At 35.8% G+C, this 24,594-nt stretch overlaps 1 protein-coding gene across 1 annotated transcript in view; it reads left to right on the top strand.

Annotated features, from left to right (window-relative positions):
• The window catches only part of DNER (delta/notch like EGF repeat containing), a 143,939-nt gene that overhangs the window by 80,529 nt on the left and 38,816 nt on the right, over positions 1-24,594 (top strand). The window contains exons 5-7 of the mRNA XM_075098792.1: positions 6,771-6,916; positions 13,892-14,045; positions 19,371-19,484. Coding sequence (XP_074954893.1) covers positions 6,771-6,916; positions 13,892-14,045; positions 19,371-19,484 — 414 coding nt within the window. The remainder of the gene's footprint in view (positions 1-6,770; positions 6,917-13,891; positions 14,046-19,370; positions 19,485-24,594) is intronic.

The raw sequence follows: 24,594 nt of genomic DNA, 5'->3' as shown, positions 1-24,594 counted from the left end.
TTGAAATGACTTTTTTAAAGGATGGCCTTAAAAGGCAAAAAGGTAAGCATTCAGCTGAAATCCAAACCATTCTGAAGAATGCTGAGTTAGCTGAGTTAGACTATATAAGAAAGGCTATCTTTATAAATATGATAAAAATCAATATTCTGCCCTGTCCTTCATGATTAAGTTACATGTACCTTGTCTCACATATAAGTAGATGTAAACATTAGACTATTTAATTTTTTTATACACTGTATTCTGTCTTAAGCTAGCATCTAAATAATTTTTACTCTTTAGAGTTGTCTTTAATGAATCAGTAAATTATTAAATTTTTTTTTCAATGCTATATCTAGCAAGTAACAGGGAAATTTATTTTTCTAGTCTATCTTTGGAGGTTCATCTGCTCAAATTTGTGATGCTTGGTGAAATACCTTTTGTTTGTTTCTTTTTAAGATTTGTCTTTCTCCAGATAAGACTTTTGTGACCAATTCACAGTCAAAATATTTAGATTCACTTGATCGCATGGTGGTTTGCACTGAGAGATCTTGGACAGGCTGCTTAACTTGATCTGTAAAATAAGGATACTAATGTATAATATAAAGGAAAATGTGAGGCACATTTTAATAACACTTCTAAAATGCTTTGAGATCTTCAGCTAGCAGCATAACACACTGTACTGTGTATTTAAAAGTAGGTTAGCCGCTCATGATTCTTTAAGTTGAACCAGCCACTATAGATAAATCCTAGCTAACCTTGCCATCCAATGTACTGCAGCTCCCCATTATCGCAGTCCCAGCTATGTCGTTTGTATTCCACCACACTTAACTTCTTTTGTGAAGTGTGGTATCAGAGATTCTGGTGGTCTACATTTGTGCCCAGAATAGTTCACTGACAGCTTGGTAGCATTGTGGAGATGCTGATCAAGAAGCACATAACAAGGGTATTGTGATACAGGAAATCTATTAGAGGATTAGTCTTGTCATCCTTCACTGGGCTTTCTCTGTTATTTTGGATAGTAAGCAGAGTCCTTGAAGCCATCACAGGAGGTCACATTCTAAGCTACTGTCACATCTTTTTAATAAGCTGTATGCAAGTGGTTTCATAAGTGTAAGTGTACTCTTGCTAGCTGAGTATTTCATAATCCTATCATGGGTTTTGGTCTGGTCAAGCTATTAAATTGGGTGGTTCTTCAGTAACAGTGAAATTCAGAAATTGCCACTTATTATAGAGGAAATGTAATGGAACATGTGTTTGGGGATTTTTCTATGCTAAGTGAATCCAACTGGTTTGCTCAGTTCAAAAATATATTTTAACTGTCAGTCCTGCAAAACTGAGTTCCAGCTTGAAAGCCAAGCTGTGTGCTATTTCTTCCCAAAGTTTCAGTAATAATTTTCTGACACCCAAATTTTGCTTTGTGTTATACCTGTGTAACCCTGTCATTATCAGTCTGCCTCTGGTAGTGTTGCAAAAATGTTACTGAGAAATATAACTCGACCAGCAGCACATTTATCTTTATCACTGTAGTAGTGATTATGTCTGAGAAGAAAGAATAAGTTTGATTTTCAGCACCCAGGATGAGTTTTCAGTGTTGGTGGTGAAGGAAGAAAGCTTATCTATTTTTAAACTGACTATGATATCAATATGGAGAAGAAAAAAAATGCAATGAGAAGTTTTGAAGTCACGTATCAACAACAACAACAAAGTTCTTTTAATTGCTGTTTCACATGTGTTTTCAAAAAATAAGGTATCTGAAACAGTTCCTGAACTGATTCTCACTAAAGTCTATATATACTTTCAGAAGCAGTAGCTGACCAAGGCTTCTGTGACAAAGCACAGTAAGCATGCTGATCTATATAGAATTTGGGCGAGTTCTACCACTTTTGAATAGTACTATTTGTGGGCAAAATAGCAGTTTTGTTACTGGGGCTGTATTTTTGTACCCCCAAATACTATGTTGTCTAGCAGGATCATTAGGGAATGATCTCAGATATTCTGTACAAGTATCCTATGGTACTGATGTCACAGAAGGACTGCATTTACTGAATTTACTACTATATGCTTAGATCCAAAAAGGCACTTAAGCATGGTGGTGATTAGTATAAACCCCTGTGGTGGTCTTCATAGTCTTGAATGTTAGCTATACTATATGATACGTAGACAGTGTGAGTGTTGCGGACATGAAATAATCTTCTGATAAAATGTACGCATAAAAATTTTTAGGAGAAAGGATCAGAATTCAAGTCTTCCTTTGTCTTTTTCCTGGTGAATACTATAATCGAAATTTAGTTCTCTTTTTTTTTACCCCTAGCTTCCTTCCTTTAAATTATTCTTATGTCTGCAAAGTTCAATGGCCACAAAAGAAAAGGTTGAGCATATTAACCACTCCTGTTTAGCTTGCTGGATAACAATTTCTCCTGTGATGTGAGAGGTGTGGTCAAACAGAAAATTCCTCTTGGATCTTTTACACTTGAGATTAATTCTATAACTTTCAATTACCTGTGGATGAACTAGCAGACATACTTATGTAGCTTATATTCTGGACTGCTAAGGCTTATAAGCTGTGGTTCAATGTGCACTGATAGCAGCCATATTGTTTCTCGAAACTGAAATCAGACCAGGAAGTATTATAGCTTCATTATGTTACTACACGACATACTCTGAAGATGTGGTGCAGGCATACCTGATACGACTGCTTTGCTCCTGAAGAACTGATACTACCTGTTTTTCTTCCATTTGTATATATCCCAGTTTCCCATTTTCCAAATAATGAATAACTGACTGTACTGTACGCCAGGAATGGGGTAGAAAAATGACATCGTCTTATTCTGGGGCCCTTTTTTGTTTTCCTACCCATTTTGACTTACCAATGAATGTCCTTAGTGCCAGGGCTATATACTATGCAGCAAAGCTGCAGGCACTTAGTGTCTTTGAGAACTCCACTGCTTTGCAAAATGTTAAGTTGGCTACTGACCCCAAAAGCTTTTGGTGTGGGAAAGTGTTGAGAGAGAAAAAGAGAACAGATGGAAACTGATAGACATCCCACTGCTGTCTCTTTTGCTTGGGAAACCAGGCTAAAAATAAGTTGAAAACTTGGGGACTGATGCTTCATTGTGAGTGAGTGCCCAAACCCCTTGGCAGTCATTCTCTCTCATCCAAGAAACCTTTAGGTGGACTCAAAGACCTATACTTTCGTGAACTGGAGCTTTAATGTAGTGAACTATTACTGTATTTCTGCTGTAAAATGCTAATCTGTTTTTTCCACTGTAGATATATATGTTGGAATACATATATTCACTGTGTGGAATATGGAGAAATACATTTGAGCCAACTGCAATAGGCAAGTGTTTGTGTGTGTAATAGCATTGAGTGTATACCAAGACTTAGTTAAGATTTGTAGCTCAGTCTTATTTCTTCCATTAGCATAATATGCAATAGGATAATATCCTGAGTTGGTAGCCTCTTAGCTTCAGTCTTCCTTATTTTGGCAGTCCACTATGGACCAGCTTGCTGACCTCAGTCTGCCAGGCATAGAAGAAAGGTATTGCTCAGAAATAGGGCTTGCAAAGGAAGAAAATCAGTTTGTGTAGTCTAGAAAACCTTCAATCAGTGTTTGAGTAGTGGTAATGTGAATGGCATGATATGATCTTGCTGAAAGCACCTGGACACAATGATGACACCTGTCATCTTTTATTTTGACTTTATTCCTTATTTTTCATTCTTAACTTGATGTGAGAGAAACAGGAGCATATGTGCTTTCTCCTCCTAGGCGTAAGTAGGTGAAGCTACCAGGGTGGAATGAACTGTAGCGTATTTTACCACACGTACTGCCAATGAAATCATGCAGGCATTTCTCAGACTATCAAATGTGTGTGCACAAAGCTTGAAAATGCCTCCTCTGCAATTTAAATGACTACTCACCTCATATTATGATTTATTAGGCTTTGAAATTGTTTCCATAATATTACTGTAAATAGCTCAACCCTGAATTCTTCAACTTAAAATGCTCTGATGTCATGATGTTTTAACTGGCTTTAGAAAACCAGCAAGGTTAAACTGAACAAAATTACCTTTTGACATAAACAGCTGTAATGTTTTTCTGCAGACCTTAGATGAAGGGAGCTGTAAACATGCTTCTGAAATTATTCTTCTACCTAGAAGTTAAAAATGGAACTTAAAACTCACTCTAGTTCAGTCGCTGTTATGGGAATTGGAGACGGTATTAATTGAAATGCTATGACCTGAGTTAAGCAGAGTCATATTTAGATGATCAGACAAGCTGCTTCTAGCCTTAAAAGATAGAGATCTCAGAAAGTTGTATGCAACTTCTACAGAGTGAAAATAAATAGCCATGTTTTTATTTTTCTAGTCCTTGGAAATTAGATGAGATCATTAGAAATTACAGGAAAATATGTGGCATTCCAATGAGAATAATGATTTTTTTTTTCAGTGGTTTGCCTAAGGGCTTTTGATACCAAAATAGTAACAAGATTGAAAGTACAAAGAAGTATGATTTAATATTCCTTTAGGGAACTGTCCTGAAGAATATGTAACAATCTGCTTCAGACAAGCAAATGTGAACCCGAAGACATTTTCTAAATACCACATTCTTCCAAGCATTCACATATAATTGCATGACTGCCAGTGACAATCACATTCGTTGTTAAAGGAGATAATTCTGACTGCATCTTTGAACAGATGGGTAAAAACGGGGTGTGTATTAAGGCCAGAATAAATTGGCTTGCTGAAGAGGTCAGCAGATTACATTAATCTTCTCTAGCCAAAACAGACCATGAGACATTTGGAACGATACCCAATACTTCCTTCTTTCCTTCTTTCCTTCTTTCCTTCTTTCCTTCTTTCCTTCTTTCCTTCTTTCCTTCTTTCCTGCCTCCCTCCCTCCCTCCCTCTTTCTCTCTCTCTCTCTCTCTCTCTCTCTCTTTCTCTCTCTCTCCCCCCCCCCCCTCTGATCTTTTGGACTATTTAGCTAACTTGTAGAGGCTATACTCAAGCCAATGACATCTGTATTGGACATGAGATTTTCCTGCTTGGAAGATGATATGGTTTAGGGATCATTGTTTTTAGCATAAACAACTAATTGTTCAATGGATGCAGCATTTTAGAAAGTGAAATCCAGAAATGAAGAACAAAGAATGGAAGTCTTCCATATGATTTTCTATGGAATTTGTAGAATTAGTCATGCTTGACGCTTTCATATGCAGAATGTAAATAATGTTTAGCAGCTGTTCTGGAAAGTGAATTCACTTGAAGTTCAAAGTGTTTCATGAAACTTTGGTTTATTACTGTTTATCATAAATATTTTCTTGTACTATTTTTTTCCTACTTCACTAAATATTGTGCTATCTCCTGTCTATAATGAAGAAGCTAGACTGCATCTTTGAAGTTGCTTCGAGGTTCAGGCTGTAAATGGATTCTAGAATATTAGAAAAAACATTCTGTGTCATACACTTCCTGCATCCATTTACAGTCATTCTTTCTAAAATTAAGGATATTTAGATTTACAAAAGCATCAATTTTTACTTAAATTCTGTCTCTATTAATTTCTAAAAGAAAGTATAAGCCTACAATGATTCTAAGTCTGTAACTTTTTATTCTGTAACTTTCCATGCTGATACTACAAACAGTCTTAGACCCTTAGGAGTCTGCCTACATTAAGGATAGTGAAATCAGATTTAAGTTTGACAATTTATGGAAGGATTTTTGGGGTTTTTAATGCAAGTATTCTGTATACAGCATATATACAGTATACCAAACCCGTGCTTTTTATGTCACTGCACATTTATTCTGCCACAAGCTCCCAGAACAGAACAGCTAACTGATGCCATGCACGGAAGGGCTGTAACCTAGGAGTCTAGCCACTGTGATGGAACAATGCAGTTTGAGTACAACTGAAGTATAGGAGCAGGCTATGTTTTGACATGAAGTCTGACTTAATTGTGTATGCTACGGGTTGTGTATGTGCCTCATTTTATCTTTCCTGCTGTCCTCTATTTTACTTCCCAGGTATATCTGTCAGAAGTCTGGGTGGTAGGGATGATGTTATGCTCCAGTGTGCTCTAAAAGCTTCCAACCGACCATTTTCTTAATTCCATGCAATCACAGGTGCTAGCCAGAGATTCGTGAATTTTCATCTTTCGTGTCAAATGTTCCCATTTTCATGTTTTGTTCATCTGTACCTGGTTGCCACCTTATAGATCAGGTCAAGACATTCAATAATACTTGTATTGCAAATATACAAAGAAATGCTGTCAAGCTGTGTATGTCTGTTCTTGCAAACTTCATTAAAAATGCAGCCAAAGGGATTGTCCATCTGTTACCAGAGTAATGAGGTTTATGATCTGTATGCTTTTTAGATCTGAAGTAACTTTTAGAAATTTATTTAAACATTTTTCTCCACTGAATTTGATTTTAGTATTCCTTGTCATTATAAAAACTTAGGGAAGTGTATTTGAAACTTACCAAAAAGATAGCAGGCAAAAGCATTTGATTATTAGAGACCTAAAAAATGATAGCAGATTAGAGCTCTGGAGGTAGATATGTTTCACCAGCCTGCCTTCCTTTTGTTAATCAATATAATGAACGTTTGTTTCCAAACTATACTGTAATTTGTATTTAAATGCATTAAATTTAGATAGGTGTGTATCAAATATAAGCAATTATGTTCTTTGCTGACAGTTTCTTTCAATTCTGTTTTATTTATTTGTCTAGCAGTAAAGCGTTAATATGTATTAGTGTATTTTCTCATATAATGAGAATAATTCTTTTTTAAGGTTTTTTGAATGACTCGGTTACTAAATGCATTGTGGCTCTACGCTTGACTGTGATAGTGAAAGTCAGTACCTGTATGCCTATGGGAAGCCATTCAGATTACTTCCAGTGTTCGGGGAAAGGAAAATGCATCACCAAACCAGATGAGGTAAGGTAAACTTATCAATATCTTCCTGTAGTGTGGAAATTCTGTGATAATAGAAATGCAGGGTAAATGGTACTTGGTCCTCTGAGTGTATGCCTACCTTGCTGCTGTGCAATAGGCTTCAAAAGCTCACAGATGTTACTAAATAATAACGATGTATTTATTTGCTACTCCTAAATATCAAGCACTGGAAAGTAAGAAAATGATTGATATGAGATGCAAAGATTCATACCCTGTCCTGGCAATATAAACAATTATTCAAATGATGTATAAGGTAATGCGTACTGCATCTTACTGTCACTACACAGGGATATTTCTTTGTGAGATGAGGAGCACGTGGTGGGCACTTGGGATCCCCAATCTTCAGAGCAGTGTGTTCCAGCTTGTTAAGTTGTCCACCTGCTTTTGTTTTTAGGTTTGATTTAATCTAGTATTTATCTCTCCATTTCTCAGCAATTGCTTGCTCAGAAATCACTGCTCAGTGCAATGGAATTGTCTAAGCAAAATTATGAGAAAAAACAGAATGGAGTAATTTGGTAATGTCTGGGTTTTTTTCTGTACAGCTTTCTCCTTTACATAATACTACATTCAGAGATTGCAATGGTGACAGCAATTCCACTGGCTAACGTGAATATTTTGTGTGACCTAGTAACATGAGAAAATATGAACGAAATGTGTTAAATTTGCAGTCTGTATACTGCTTTTACAAAACCAGACTGGCCTTCTGTGAATGAGATCTTGCATTCTCTGTTACCTTTTATATGTGCTGATTTTATTTCATGGATTAAGAGTAATTTACAGCACAAATGTGCGTGGCTAATCTTTGGTTTTATTAATATTCATTTGGGAGATAAAAGCAATAGTAACTGTTGAGTAAATATTAACAGCTGTGAGCCTGCTGTGAGCACAGAAAATTTGGCATATTTAGGGAATTCACTGTTAGTTCATCTGCTACCATTTTCTGATTTAAATTCTCAATAAGCATATTTGATAGAAAAATGACGTTTTGAATTGTAACAACAATAATTAAATTGCTACAATAATCTATATATGCATGGCAGTGCTAACATCTGGAAGAACTAAGCATCTACTTTATTTCCCAAAAATGAAATTTTAAGATGCTTGAGGTAACGTGTGAATGCAATTATTGCAAGATGAATTTAGAAGTAAGTGCTACTCTACCACACCAGCTGGCTGGTATCCAAATAAATTATTCAGATACAGTGTCCTATTTCATAGTCCAGTTTAGTTTTTCTGCTCTACTATATATAACATTTTTATTTTAAAAATTCAGCATCTTGATTTTGATTTATGTAAATGGTATATTCAAATTTACTTCATATAACAGCATATAAAAAGGATTATTTTTCCTTTTTTTTGTCAAGTTGAGAGTTAAAACCTTTGATAGTCTTTTCTACTTTTTCATGTTGTTTGTCCATTTTTATGACTTTTTTTTTTCTCTTATTGCATGTCATATGTCACAAATGAAAAATAAATTACTTCCTGTATCTATGTGGAAGCATTAATGCTTTTATGTATTAAGGAAAGAGCATGTATGGCCTTTAATAATTATCCATGTTTGATAAATCTTTGAGACATGGCAAGTAAAATGAAATAATCTTTAAAACGAAAGACAAATTGGTTTCATGGCAAGAAAGAAGAGCTATTATGTCTGTCAAAAAAAGACAAATCAGTACCTGTGTGTCCCCACCTGTAATCTTGACATTGAAAGTTTTATATGTTAAAACTAGAACTTTTAGTGATAAATGACCTCATCTCATGTACATTGTAGTATGTTGGTTTCCCTGGAAAATGAACAGAAGAATGCAGGATTGTTCGTATCTTTACACCTTTTCTTTCTTTGAACCTTAAGAACAATAACAGGAAAATTTATTAAGGTAGTGTTTTTGATTCAACATGCACTAGGGTGTAGTGTAGCGTAGCGTAGCCACCCCTGTGGCTGAAGCTGTGGGACATAGAAATCATGTTGAAGTCCATTTCTGAACAGGCATCTATTAATTCATGGTAATCAGAGAACTGGAGCTATCAAGATTCTTAATATCTGTTATCTTCAAATAAATTTTTAACTTCAGAAATGTAATTGCTTTTGTTTTCACTGTCAAAAACTGCTCCTGAATTTTCTAGAACTTGAACAAATGAGAAAGGTCCCCAGTGATCCTCTCGAGTGCCATCAAGCCTATGCTGGCATAGCCTGCTGGGCTGGGGTAACTCACCAAAACCTCAGGTACAGTGTTTCCAAATATAGATAATTTATGTCCAGCTTCCTACTCTAGGGAGAATAAATATGTCATGGTGTCTTTTCGTCCTTAGCATTTTTTTTAAAATCCATCAGTTTTCCTTATGCTTTAGCCCATTAGCTGCATAATGGAACTTGAGCCAGGAATCTGATTCCAGCCCAGCATAAGCAACATAGGTAAAAGAAGGAGGTGCATATTTAATTAAGCAGTGTGTTTTTGCCATTGCATAACTCATCTTAGGTGAGCTATGCCCTAAAATATCTTGGTGATTTCCCTAACAATGGAGCAAGCAACTGTGAAAATTACATGCTTGACATGTTCCAACCGGTGTTGGTTTCCCACAGGATGCATTTTCAGCACTTCTTTTTGCAGAACTGAAACTTTAATTTTCTTTAGGTTTACAACATGCCCTTGTGATTTGCTGTTTGTTTTTATCTATAATTCATTCTATTTCACACAATCTAGTCTTGCAGGAAGTAAAGCAACTTCTTAGAAGAAAGCTTATTCATGGTATTAGGCCTTCTATGCAAAGAGTTCTGCTGGCTGTTGTCATTGCTTCCAGTGCCAAGAAGATTAATGATTGTCTTTGTGTTTTTATGTACTTCATAGTTTTATTCCAAATCTAGTTTAATGTAAAAGAATGTAGTAACACATCTGCTTAATGGGAAAGATAAATGTAAATAATGATCTGCAGTAATATAAGTGCAGTAGCATACTGTTATTTATGGAGCGCATAAAACTGTAAACAAATGAATTCTGGCCTAACCTGGAAGTCTTGGCCAGTTTTTACTCATTCCTTACTGATACATAACTTAGCTTCTACTCAGCTAGATGCTTTTTGTAGAGTGTGGATATGAAATGGAAAGCTTTCAGTGGCAGAGCTTCTTTTTCAATTATTGTTGCTTTTAAAAGGAACATAAAATTGACCAGTTTGAACAAAAGTTCTATGAAGTGAGGTAGTGCTTAGTCGAAGTGGTGCCTTTTCCTTCCCTTGTATGATGCTTTGTACCCCTGCTTTGCTGCCATCCTTGCCATTCTTCCACAATGGAAGCAGGAGTATGTCAGAAGGGTAATACTGGTCTGGGCATCATCACAATATAAATACCAATTTCACATTTATGTACTCAGCTTTACACCAGAATAAGTTGTCTTCAAACCAGTTAGCTGTGAATGGAAGAGAAAAATCTTGGTATTAACCCAGAGAAATAGATTTATTTGATGTGACTTTCTGAGTCAGTGTAGGATTTTGAAGTGAACTTTGATCATCCATTGTATTTGAGAGCCACAATTTTGCTTACATCTGGGGATAAAATTATTTCTTTCACAGATTGCTCTATTCTGTAACTTCAGCTCTCCCATGTAAAATATGGAAGAGCTGGCTGTGTAAATATGAAATGTTACTGCTAGAATTAGAACCCTTGAGATCTACACAAAAATAATTGGCTTCTGCCTGCACTGAGAAATAACGTATTGAACTGAATAGCAATGATTTCCATATCTTCTATATGGGCTAGAAGCTTTGGGGTAGACCCACTTGATGATATTTGTAGAAAAGCTAATTACAAAAAAGCCTCGTGTATACCTAAAGGCATGCTCTCCTGCAGATGGATGTAGTTCCCTAAGAACAATATACTCCTAAATACAAAATATGTAATTATCATCCAGCAATGTTTTGTGCAAGTATTACAGCAACTCACTGAGAGTTGTAATAAATACTGAAAGTCTTTCTCAGCAAGGGAAAGAGTAGACATTTATTTTGTTCTGGTCATCTTAACAGCTTATTTACTATAGTTTAAGAAAAAAAACCCAAAAAACAAACAAAAACAAAACAACAGAAGAAAGGTGAGCTTTTATGGCCTCTCTAGTCTGAAATTCAGAAGCTGATGAGCACATTATTACTCTGCTTACTTGAAATAGGGAAAAAAGTGCTGTATTCCAACTATACTGATAATGTGATACAGACAATTGGATTGGGTAATAGCAAATTATTGTAAAGAATTTTTTTATTGCCATCCAAATTGGTATATTACAGGATTTGCACTCCTGTAATCAAATAAAATACACACATGAACTGTCTACTGATAGCAGCTTGTTTTGGAATTCTTAGATAGTGACTTTAATTTTAGCATTGTGGCAGCGTGTAGTTTCTTCTTGACTTAGTTTTCCTCAAATATGCTAGTACATGTCATCTATTCAGGAAAAAAAATTGATAGTATCATTTGGGAAAAGTGAAGATGGCATGCCTAATAAAAACAATGACACCTAATCTTCTCTACAGAATAACTTGTCTGCATCTCAGAACTGTTATCTGTCATTAGACATTTCAGTTTGAAGTGTTACAATGCTTTCCTGCTTTCAAAACCCATTTTGATAACTACGCTCTATGGTAAATCGATCCCTATATCTTACTCTTAGAGAGATACCAATATTATCTGAGCTTTTCTTAACTTCCTATTTCATTAATATTGTTGAGGCATTGATATTTGATTTGTATAATTTTAATTGTAATAATTGATTATTGCATTGTTTAAATACATTAATACTTACATTATAACGATCAGCTTCCATTGTTTTGAAATGAGATTTTAGTGCAGGCAGAGCCATGGCGTTTGTGTCTGTGTGGACAGTGCAGACATTCTCTTCCTCTCCGATGAATGGTTCGGGCAGTGATGTACTTTGCACCTGACTCTCAGATCTAGCATAAAACAACCATGAACCTGAGCCTGAGCCTACCTAACAAACATGGTAGCTCTCTGTTCTGACAGAGGTAATTTTGATGGGATGGTATACTACTTGGCTTTCTTGCTTGGGGATGTCTTTAGTAGATATAGATAAGCCTGTTCTCATTTTCAGTGCATATACAAGGACCAGAGGCACATTTAAATGAGATCAAGACTCTAATCTCTTCAAACAGGGTACAGAATCTAGGTACACTGCCTATATCTTCCCCTGTGTTCACGTCCATTTTAATAAAAAAATGCCATTTTGGTTTTTTCATAGCATGGTACCTCATACAAAACAGGTGAGTTATTGAGACAGGCAGCAACCTTGATTTTGTATTAAGTCTAAACTCAACACTCCATTCCAGGAATGATAACAAACACTTTAAGTCAACAACATAATTTAGTATCAGTAAGAGAACAGCTGTGAAGGATGCTGCAGGCAACATGTTTATGGGCTCTCTTTACTTGGGTCCTGATCCTGTATGTGCATAAAGGTACTGCATGACTCGGATGGTACGAGATATTGAGGACAACGCTAACTTTGAACCACTGATCGCTGTTATCTTTAGGGACCCAAGTGATCCCTCTGCTGATGTGTTTTCAACCAATGCTGTACAGAAATGTGGAAATTCTTAGTGTGTATTTAATTAATTGTTTAGTTCTTATATAAAAGCGATTATCTGTTTCTCTCTGTTAGTCACTTCCTTGTGTAGTTCATATGAATTATCTTCAAAGTTACTGTGCTATGTGATTATAATAATTTTTGGCTGTGTTTTGCTTGCCTGTCTTTCCTTTCTCTTGAACTATGGCCTTGTTTGAAAGCAAGGCTCATTGCTAATGTGTGAGATATTAAGAGCTGTTTTGTGAAGAGGCTTTGGCAAATATTCAAACACATATAGAATGTATACTTAGCAGGGACTTTTGGCGCTCCAGATAAATAACATACCCATCATTTTGAGTTTTGGAGATGTATAGTATTAATCTTTGTTTAAACTCTACCAGTGTAATATTTGTAAGGAAGAATGAAATCTGGGGTTTACTGAGTAAAGTTTTTTTATTTGTATGAAGTTGATTATTTTCTTTTCTACTTAGCTCACAGCTGTTTATTTATATGAAGCTAACACAAGTAAATAACAAAAGATGAAATACTAACCCCACCTCTTGGGTTCTAGTTCCATGTACATTCTGTACTTTGCATTACAATGTGCATGGGACAGCTTCAGTTCCAGCCCTAATGATCTGGCTTTGAAATGTATGAGAGTGAGTGATGTTGCCATCTAGTGTTTAATGAACAAAGGAAGTAAGATGTTTAATCTAAATGTATACTGCAGATGAGAAAGCTTTCCTTGCTTCCATTCTTCAAGACTTCTTTGGCAATCTTAGTGACCTAAAATTTTTTAAAAAATCTAATCTTAATTATTTTATTACTAACAAAAATTGTGCCATGTCATGCCTATTATAGGTATTTAAGATTTTTAACAGGTGTAGTGTTCTTGATCTTTTATTAGGCAGCAAGATTTTGAGAAAGTAACAAATACATACAGAAGACCACCTATTTTAAGAGAATCAAAGGGGGGTGTCCCTACTGAAGTACCACTGAAGTGAGCCCCTGGGACCCCAGCCTTCACATAAAGGGTGCATCTTTGTAGTAGGATTTTGTGGCAGTAAATCTGCACATTACTTATTCTGACAATTATTCCAGTCTATAAATGTAATATCTGGAACGGAAGAAAAAATTTATAGTGATTTTAGACATTATGGATCTGATCCCAGCCTCCTCATCTAGATGAAATTCCCTGACATAATTAAAAATTTTAGCTGAAGAATTGGTGCAGGTTTAATGTTTCAAAGAGTAGCTTTATGCAGTTAATGTATTTATGGCAGCTACTGTTATTATGAACAGGAAAACAACAAAAACCTCTTTGTTCAGTAGAGTGTTCAATGAAAGCATAATCTTTGAAAATTCATGGTGAAGTACATATCCTGTTGGTTTTTAGGCAACTTTTTTCTGCAGTTGTGAGGATGAATATCAGGGTTCCCTGTGTGAAGAATTTGATGCTTGTCAGAGCCAGCCCTGTCAGAACAACGCAACCTGCACTGATGTAGCACAGAAACACGATGGGAACAATTTCACCTGCAGCTGCCCGGCTGGTAGGTTTTCTATTACGCTTTGAATAATGCATTTTTGTTTTAAGATTCGGTGCATATCTTTTGCAGAGCAGTGAACTCTACTACTTCAGATAGCAGGAAAGAAGGAAAAGACAAAAACAACATAAGGGCAGTTTTTAGAAGTCTGGGGAAGATTCTTCACCTGTGAAAATGCCATTGAAAGCACACATATGAACCATAACCTAATGAGTGATTTATTCATAACTAGTAGAACTTTACCTACTAAGAAAAGATGACCAAAATTTAGTTTATGTGAGCTTTTTCTTAATCTGTTTTTTTTCTTTTCAATATACATTTTAAGTATGCACTATAACTAACCTTTCAATAAACATGCTTTCATTGTAACTGGTAAACTCTCTTCTTCAGTTGCGCCAATCAAATGTAAGAAAATTCTCTCCACACGATGCAGTTGTTGGATGTTCCTTATAATCAACTTAAATTTTGAAAACTTTTTAAAAATGCACAAAATAATCTGAGTAATTTGTGGGTTTGATTAATGAACAAGTGTCTGAGTCCTCTGTAGTTATTTTAAGAACATTTTCTTTCAAAATTTGATCAAATTGGTATAGACATCTTAACTGAAATTAAAATGAAACTAAATACATTGGTCATATGCTGGAGGGTAAGTTAAACATACATGCTGTTGGAAGAGCCTTATAAAATGGCTGTTAGAGAAAACTCTGCTGTCTGAACCTTACATTTCAAAGACAAACTCAGTTGTCATAATAGAACAGTTAGTTCAATGTGTATTTTCTGAAATTATTTAAAAATAAAAGTTGGGTAAGATTAAGATCAGTAGCAGGTAATTTATTTTGCTTCCTACAAACATTTTAATGTCTGTAATGTATTGGCCGATAAATTATGAGATCATTTACTGGTCAGTTGGTATTAGAGAGAAAGGGGAATTATCTGAAGGGGGAAAAAAAAAAAGAAGGAAAAGAAAAAGGAAGATCCTTCCAGAATAGGCCCTAAGATCTGAAGAATATAAAAGTTATACCATAAAAAACAGATGGAGAAATTAATGATTTGGTCAGGTTTCTAGTGGTTATATCTAAATGGTTACTGAACGGTTTTAATGCTAGTTGGGTATTTGTGTGCATTAAATGTATATAAAAGGTACATGCAGCAATATTTCCTTCATTCTGCCCCAAAGCAGGATCATGGAGTGGGTGTTCTTATATTCCTTTAAAGATGGTAATATTCTTATTCTTCACCCTAACACACATCAGCACAGACTAGAGAAACTCCTAGCTGCTCTAGGTTATGTGTAAGTATCAGCCTGAAAAATGAATAAGCCAGAAGCGGGTGCATGCAAGTGTTAATGTGGCTGGCACACACTACCCTCTGCACTGTTTGTGAACATGGCTGTTCATAAAATCAGCAATGGCAAATCAGTAATGCCCCTTCATTCTCTCCAAAGGCCAAGACATTTCCCTTTAGTTATACTTTTCTAGGACTTCCACGTTTTCTCTCTTTGCTTAAAGTCACTATAGCAAATGTGCAGCAAGACAGGGATTTATATTTGGATTTTATATAATGACCTGGTTTTATACTGCTCTGAAAATATGATGTGACATTCTTATCCAAGTGTACTCTATTCTATTTCATTAATTTACCACAGGACCAACTGTCACTTTAACAATATATGTAAATACAGGTGAATAATGATTTGAATTTGAGAAGAGAAGGATCAGAGTGGAACAAAATTCAAATGTTTGAACACTCCCTACCATTACAATCACGCCGAATATGGTTGATTCAGTATTCTTTTGGATCTTGCCAAGTAGTTTCTACTTAGAAAAGAAAAAAAAAGTATTTGTTATGTTTGTGGGGTTTTTTTGCTTTTATTGACTTAGCTATCTTGGAAGATGTTCTACATCAACTATTAAGCTAAATTCCATTTTTCAAATTCCCCATCTCAGAAGAAATATAAGAATGATTCTAAAAAAACCCCGCCCAAATTCCATTAAAACAAAATTTTTATCAGACTCTAATTTTAACATAAAATATTTTTCACATACTTCAGAAATCTTGGGTTTAGTTGTGTAAAAAAACTTTAGGAGGAATATTTATGATAATTCTGGTGTGGTTTTTGTAAAGCCTAAGAGTGTCTCTACTAGAAAAACTTCATACTTTGGAGCTGTACAGCTAAATTTTGCAGGGTAGCAAAAATATACTTCCCACTTACGTACAAAACTCCAAAGGTGAGCATTACCGCCATTGTTATATTCAGATTAAGCCTGTGATATTTTCTGCTCCTACTGTGAAGTTACAAATTATAGTGCCTTGATAAAGCAAACGTTATTTTATTTGCATAATAATATAAAATCCTAAGGGTTTTTTGGTTACTACGATCCCAGATATCTGCATCAAGCGCTTACATTTTTTTTTTTAAATTTGGCCTCTCCATTTTTTTTAAAAGCTCCCTATGAGTTAAATAACTAGTCACTATTAGTGACAGGCATTTCAATTGCTTGCTTCGGAAAGTGTGAACACGATTGTAGAAAAATTGATACCATGAGATGCCAGGAAACAATGACTAAGAGAACAAAATATATTTCCATTGATGTGCTTATTGTCTTTTAACTTTTGATTTTATCTTTTCCATTTAAATACTATTTCTCTAAAATGTAATTTATGCCTTGTTATTTTCATAATTGTTTCTTCTCCTTGTCTTTAGAACAATTGTTAGTTCCTATTGGAGGAAAAAGAAAGTAAAAATTCTAAATATTTCCTTCTACAAATGCCCTCCTACTTCTCATGGTATAAAACAAAGCTTAAAATAGATGGAATGAAGTTATTTGGTTTCCATATGTGAAGGCTTCCCTTTTGAATGACAGCATGATCAAGTCCCTCTGTAAATCCTCAGTAACCCAAATGTAGTTGAACTCATTTATTACTTTCTGGAATTTGCAAGGTGTGCTTCATGGCCTCAACACTTATGTTTCAATTTAGCTTTTAAGTTTTTAAAAATAATTTTCCTTAATTTTTGTAATATCAAATGTTTAATTTTATTCAGATGGCTTAATCACTATTAAGTGGCTTGTATTTCTACCCATAATTTGTGCCCACACATCAAAAAAAAAAAAAAGAAAAACTGGCTGGTTTCATATATTTATGCATTTCTAAAAAATATTCATTGCGTATGGAAAATATTAAAGAAAATGGTAAATAAGAGTTAATTATTGTAAATGTGTCTATATGCAAGTTTCACAAACATTTGTATGTTTCCCAAATCGACAGAAAGTGATGTTATGAAGATAACAAAATGAATAGGTGTAATGGTTCTTAAAGTGTATCTCACCAGCAAACTGCTGCTTCTCCCCCCCATGGTGACTGCTTATCACCTCTAAATTTGTAGCACTTGTGACATATTTGCTATGAAATTTCTGAGTCATATTTTCTTTCAGATGGACAAAACATGCCCTATAGATAATGATAAGATGGGACATATTTATTTTTGTAAAGCTGACATAAAATATTGTCTCTGATGAGTTTTCCCACAAGCTATAATGACAACTGCAGGAAGTCAGATTCTTGTAGCAAGCTTCAGAGCAACACAATAATTTCTGCCTTTCTGTGCCAACATTCTTTTGGATACACGTTGAATTCCAGTGTAATCTTTAGCTTTCACAAACTTGGTACCAGTCTGAAGATGGAAAAATGTTTAAATGAGCTAAGCATATTCAATACTGTATTATGATTCGTAAAAAAAATCAGCTGAATATGAGAACTTGAAAAGGTATGAAGCCTATAGGTGAAGAAATCAGTTGATGTAGTCTTCTGTAATACTTCGTTGCTGTTTTTGTAAATTTTATGTTAATTTGGGACTAATTAGAATTACAGAAAATCACTAGTTATCCAGAGGATGGCTAATGTCTGTCTGAGTGTCTCAATCCGGTTCAGAGGAGCTACCTCATGAGAGCACAGTTCTGGTTTTCAGCCTCATTACTTTTCTCCAGGTTAGGTGATTTATGGACATTAGCCCAAATACAACATACAATGAAGTTTCTTTTTCCAGGTTTTGCATTGCAGAAAATGGGATTATAATTTAGCTTTCTATAGCATATAAAAGCATTATGATACACAGAGGAAAGTCTTCTACATCCTTTTCTATAGGGTGCTCTAGCAACTCCAAATATAACAATCTATGTGAAGACCTATTTTATGGTGACATCAATAGATTTGAACAGGTGTAAGAATTAGCCAGCACAAGAGACTTATAAATGTTAATTTTGATTACATTATTGATTACATTAAAAAGAATTATTTGATCAAAATAAGAATTTTTTTTCTTCTTTTTTTTTTTCTTTTTCCTCCTTCTCCTCTACATAAGCAAAATTGTAGTCCAGGCATGTCCTCTATCTCACCTTGGGGTCTTTGTCTTAGATACCTGTTCATAGCAGTGTATTAACAGTGTCACCTAGTCATAGTTTACTGGTCTTTTACACCAGCCATTGTGTTAAATGTGCTTGTTATGAAGTTATATATAATTTTGTGTAGGGTTCCTTTTAAAAAATAAAATGCCTCTGTGTTTAGTGTGTAGTTTTTTCTTCAGTCATGCATCCAAGATATTTTCTTGGAGGTAAATAAAAATTAGAAAGGGGAATGTGTGGTATTTGTTAAGGAATTTAAGTTTGGAGTGTTTAATCATTTAGATTGTATTTTGTAAGTTTGTTCATTTTTTGGGAATGTGTTATAGACATCAGACATATGGAACAATGCAAAATTATGGTCAAATAGTACAGTACGCACAATCTGTAGCTTGTGAACTTATAGGAGCTTATTTGGAAGAGTTTGCAACTGTGCTGAGCAGTTCTTCACAGCTCCCACTTAAAATAAACACTCTTTTTGAAGCCAGAAGTAGAAGCAAATGACAGTCATTCAGCATATGCACAAATAATTCATAATGTCAAGTCTTGCTTAAAGTCTTGCTAAAGATTGTTGACTTGAGATTTAAGATGCGTTTGATAACCATTCAAAAATTAGTACTTCTTTAATTATATGGGGGCTGATGAGACCCAGCACCAATCTCTGTTATACTAGTGCTGTCAGACTATTGCTGCTGGTAAAATAGAATTGATATAATCTATAGATATCCACTATTTATGTTTCTCCAGTGAAATATAAGTCCTAATTAAAAATCTCATTTTATAAGAAGTCAGAAGATTGTCCTGGATTCTATTTCTTACTTTGGTTAATTTTATTCAAGAAAACTAATGGTACTGTTTGAATGACCTAGTAACACATTTAGTGATAAAACCTCATTTGCACTATATTTTCTGAATGTTGTGTGCTGTCTTGTAGGTTACACCGGAGAGCTATGCCAGTCAGAGATTGATCATTGCATCCAGCAGCCATGCCAAAATGGAGGTACCTGCTCATCTAACATTAATGGATTCAGTTGTCAATGCCCAGAAGGTAAACTGCAAAGATCTATCTAGTACCTCATACAAATTAGAGTTTTGCGGGGTGTATTTAGCCTAAATTTTCAGTTATATTTATGTATATATAAAAATATTTTTAAAATTGAATCTTATGCAAAATTTGTAAGCAGAAAAAAAATCCAGATGAGAAAGCTTTGTATAATCAGCAATAGTATATGAAGTATGGTAGGACCTTAGTGTTTCAGTTTATACGTGGTGCAGAAACATTCTCTCATTCTCTGGCACCTCTACAGCAGAAATCAGGCTCCAGCACTGTGAGAAAGGTGAATCTGATGAGGCTTAGGGTATGGTCTGATTTTTGTATTGTCCAATAAATGTGTGAGAAAAACGATGCCTCCATTATAGTATTTGCATACTTTTGCATATGGGTCAGTTGGCTAAAATGTGTGTCTAGAGCAATAATTCAAAATTAAAGGAATAATTTCAATCACCCAAAGCTTTCATTCATTCTCCTTTCTATTTGGACTTATTCCTTTCTCTACATGAAAGCCTTTCTGATTCTCATTGGTAAATACTGGAAATGTAACTGTGTGTAATGAGGACACCACAATGCCAAAGTGTATGTTTTTGTAACAGTTCCTGACTGGAATGGCAGATGCCTGAATTGCTCATAAAAAAATTATCAGGAATGAAAGCTCTCAATTATGAAGCTTTCTACTAGTTATTTATAATTCAGATTAGAACTTTGAACTAATTATATTTCTGTTCTTACTTGATCTGTGCATGTTTTTTTTACTCTGCCAGCACCTTATGCTTGCTCTGAGGGTACAAGTCTTTGATAACTGCTCCAGTAATATATACTTGCTTAATAATGAAGATTATTTGTAATTTCTTTAGACTGATTCCTTGCTTTTCTAGAGTGTTATGCTTTAATCAGTGACCCGCTTAACAGCTGTGTTGAAACACAGACACTGACGTTTTGACAGCAGTGCAGATCTTGCATTTGGAAGAAATTTGAAAATTGTTTGCCTTATAAATAGTAGCAAAAATCAGTGAGAAAATTATTAGATGTTAGACTTGGTCAATAATTTACTTGCATTTCTCTTAGGAAATCCGTTCAAGGATCTTTAAGGATGCTTAGCAGGAAATGATCTTTCCAATAATAAATGCTTGGGAAAATAGCTACTGGGATTTTTGGTTGTTTTAGAACTGCCATATTTGTTTCTGTGGGTGGCACCCCTTAATTGCTTGCTCCTGATAACCTATTAATTAATATGCTGACCACCTCTCAACTTCTCTTCTACCACCATTTGAGATGCTGGCTGTGGGACAGGGTTACTGCTGGGTTGAGGTCCCTAGGTGGCCACATCACCTACCTCTGCCGTGGCTGTGCTGCAGTGCCGTGGCTGGCACATGGTGCTTGTAGCATAGCTCTTCAGTGCTCTGCTAAAAGGCCTTTATGCCTTGGTTGCTGTGCAGGGTTGTGGCTGCTCTCCTGCTTAGGGAGCTCATGCCAGCAGCAATTAGCCTGTGAACGGGAGTGGGGCAGGCTGCCAGCTCCGCCTGGCCCACAGGCCCTGGCACAGCCGCAGGCAGCAATGCTGCTCTTGCAAGTGCACCAGCTGGCTGTGCCAAGAGCCCCGCACCATTCCCCTGTGCTGTGTGGGAGACCTGGAGCACGGGAGAGGAAAACCTTCCCTTCATCTTCTTCCAGAGCTGTTATCCCTGAAGAGAGTGACGGAGAGGTTATCTGATGTGCCAATGCTTGATGTGTAGCATTCTTACTGATGGCAGCTTTTCTGCTGCAGAAGAACCAAGTTATTTGCACTTCTCTTTTCTCATTTTTACTCATATTTGGCTATCTCTGTGTTATGCCACTTGATCCTATAGTCTTGTTGCCTGCTTTGTCTCTTGGATATTTATTTTCTGCTCCTTTCTTTGCCACTGACCCATACTTGTGTTTGACAAGTTTCCAACTGTTTCTGTTGTGTGTTCTGCTTTAAGTAGGCTTATTTTGGCACTGTCATCGTACGATCTTAGTATTTAGGCTCTATGCTGTGCTCTTTTTCCTTCTGGGCACATTGGTACCCTTTTCTCAGTATTCTGGTATTTTTGTTTGTTGGCACTTTTGTAGTTATGTGTTACAAACCTGTACGCCTTTTCTGGTTTGAGTCTTGATGTTTTCTCTGGTTTCTGGACTTTCCTTAAAGATATGATGTGCTTTTTGACCCTTCCAGAGGAAAGAAAAAAAAATTACAATTACTTATCAACTTCAAGAAGTGCCTCTCTGCTCATAGACTTTGTTGATAGGCAAACATGCTTTTTGGGTCACCTGTCTGAAACTTTCTATGCAGTTACCAGTTCGAGTCTCCCAGTATCTTTTCCAGGTCTCCAAGAACAGCCATGTTATAGAGTGAGGGTAGAACTGGGGGAAGAGCTGTTACTCTGCTTATTTATGTCTAACATGCTCACATGGTGTAAGTATTTTCAAAAACCACGGACCACATAAGAAAAAAATTTTACTGAAATACATTTACAGCTCTCGTTAAAATCAGTCTTAATGCTTTGTCCTGTATAATTTCCAATGTAGAAAAAAACCTGTGGAGGGGATAGAAAGTTTCAGGAATCACCTTCTGGACTGCCCAGGATTATTTCCCTTAGAAAGAATAGTCATGTACGTGCCATGTCTGAATTTCAGTTCCTTGGACAAGAGAAAATCATTCTTAGGTTTGCAGGAACAAATGCCATCTTGTGTGTATGGTTGCTCTTCTTGAGTCAACCTGTAATAACTCAACAGCAGCCCCAAAGGTTCTCCCTGACTCCCTAATAATTAGCATTGCTTCAAAGAGTGAATGCTTCCCATGAAATTAAGTAGCTGTCCTTCCTGCTCTGGTCCTCACCATAAGGAGAGGAGAGCATTGGTACAGAAGTGACACAGTCTGTCTGCAAGGGCCAGTGCTATTGCTCTTGAGTGGCCTAATGGGCGTGTTAGGTAATAAGGTCTTGCTTTTCCATCTTGTTCCTGAAGATCTACTAGCGCCAATGAGCTCAGGAATTCAGATATTTTGTGGAGGAAAAGAAAGGGTTGATTTAACGAAATATATTGTCTAAATTTACTAATAACTGCCTTTCCCATGATTCTTCTTTCTTCTTTTGAGGTATTATCCTTGACAGAGGCGTATTTTGAGAGCCTTTGTTTAGGTTTTGAAGCGGTTTGGTTATTTTTGTAAATAGAACGAAGGATAGTTAATTGAAAATTGCAGATGCAATAACTTGCAGATTTGCTATTTTTAGCATGTCCTCAAATTTTCCATTAAAAAAAACTGTACTAAAACCCCATGATAGGTTTCTAATTTAAGTGAGGTCTCTTGCTCTGCTGCTACTCTGCTGCTGTGCTTAGTAGTAATTGTTGTTGACAGGAGGCCTTTCTTTCTGTAGTGCTATTTCAGCACAGTGCGGGAAAGGTAGCCAAGGAGCTTATATAGGTGTAAAAACAAAAGGCTGGCAATATAATGTGGTTAGGTAGAAGAGGATAAGAGAAGATGGAAAGTATCACAAAGGGAAAATAAAAAGACAGCAGAAAAAGAGACGAGATGGAAAAAAGGAGGAATGATCTCAAGGTTGTGCATTTCATTTACAAATGAGACTTGTGGTTCACTGAAGCAGCTTATGATAACTTAAAGAAGGTGAGATCTGAGGCACTAAAGAGTAGCCTGGGTCAGATATGAACATTTCCTCATTATTCTTTAGATGACTTTATTTACAAGACAGTATTTCATATATGAAAATAAAACCAATTTTTAGACAAGTCTTAAGGATCCATTAGTAAAGAAAATTTCTTTGTGCTTGCAGATTCTATTTTCTGGGTGATGCATTGTAGATTTTAATGCCCAAAATATGTCAGAAAATAAACGGCTATCTGAAGTTGTTGAGTCACCGGTACTAAAGAGAAATTGGATTTTATACTCAAATTTGTAGTGAAGAAGCTTAAGCAATACTAAGGACTGAAGTATTTGTTCAAAATGTTGAGTCTATTATTGTGAAAAGGTCATTTGGTTTGTTGTACTTACAATGTGGTAGGGATCTTTGATCATCATCTTTAAAGTTTCATTACAGCAAACATACATTTAGCAAATATTACCTTCAAATGATCATGCAAAGAAATTTCTAGACCTTCTAAAAACCTACACATAGTAAACACCTGCCAACCTGAACATGGATATTTGAAATTTGTATTCAGAATGATTCCATAAACACCCGTATCACTCTTATATATCTCCTCTGATTTTCTTCCACTTATTCTAATGTATAACATACTACTGTATTGACAGTAATATTAATTAATTTTATTTGAGTGGGGTACTGCTCATCAATTTATAAATTTGGTTACTTCATTTTCAGTAAGTCCCTGAGAAGCTATGTGAATTCTTAAAGCACCCTAAAGTGGAATTCGATATACAAATAATGATTAGAAACAAAGAAAACTGGTTGGAGTAAGCAAGTGTAATTACAATAAATGTTTCAGCAATGGAGAAACTAGTTATCCATAGTTATGTAGTTATTAAATTCATTGAAATCTTTGTCAAAAGTTTTTTTAAAAAAGTGTATGGAAAATGTCTGATCATGTGGTGAGGAAATACAAGTCTCACAGAATTCCGGTACGGTAGGAGTTGGAAGGGACCTCTCAAGATCGTCTTGTCAAACCCCCCTCCTGAGCAGGCCCACCCAGAGCAGGGGGGACAGGTCCACGTTCAGGCAGGGTTTGAATATATCCAGGGAAGGAGACTCCACAAACTCTCTGGGCAGCCTGTGCCACTGCTCTGATGCCCTCACAGTAAAGAAGGTTTTTTTTCCTCATGTTTAGGTGGAACTTCCTCTGTTCCAACTTGTGCCCATTGCTCCTTGTCAGGTCATTGGGCACTACTGAAAAGAGTCCAGTCCCATCATCCTGACACCCACCCTTTAGATATTTATAGGTACATGAAATCCCCCTCAGTCTTCTCTTCTCCAGGCTAAACAAACCCAGGTCTCTCAGCCTTTCCTCATAAAAGAGATGCTCCAGGCCCCTGATCATATTGGTAGCTCTCCGCTGGACTTGCTCAAGCTGTTCCACATCCTTCTTAAACTGGAGGTCCCAAAACTGG

Source organism: Phalacrocorax aristotelis, chromosome 7 (assembly GCF_949628215.1).
Source record: "Phalacrocorax aristotelis chromosome 7, bGulAri2.1, whole genome shotgun sequence".
Taxonomy (NCBI): Eukaryota; Metazoa; Chordata; class Aves; order Suliformes; family Phalacrocoracidae; genus Phalacrocorax; species Phalacrocorax aristotelis.
This window is presented reverse-complemented; position numbering and strand designations above follow the sequence as displayed.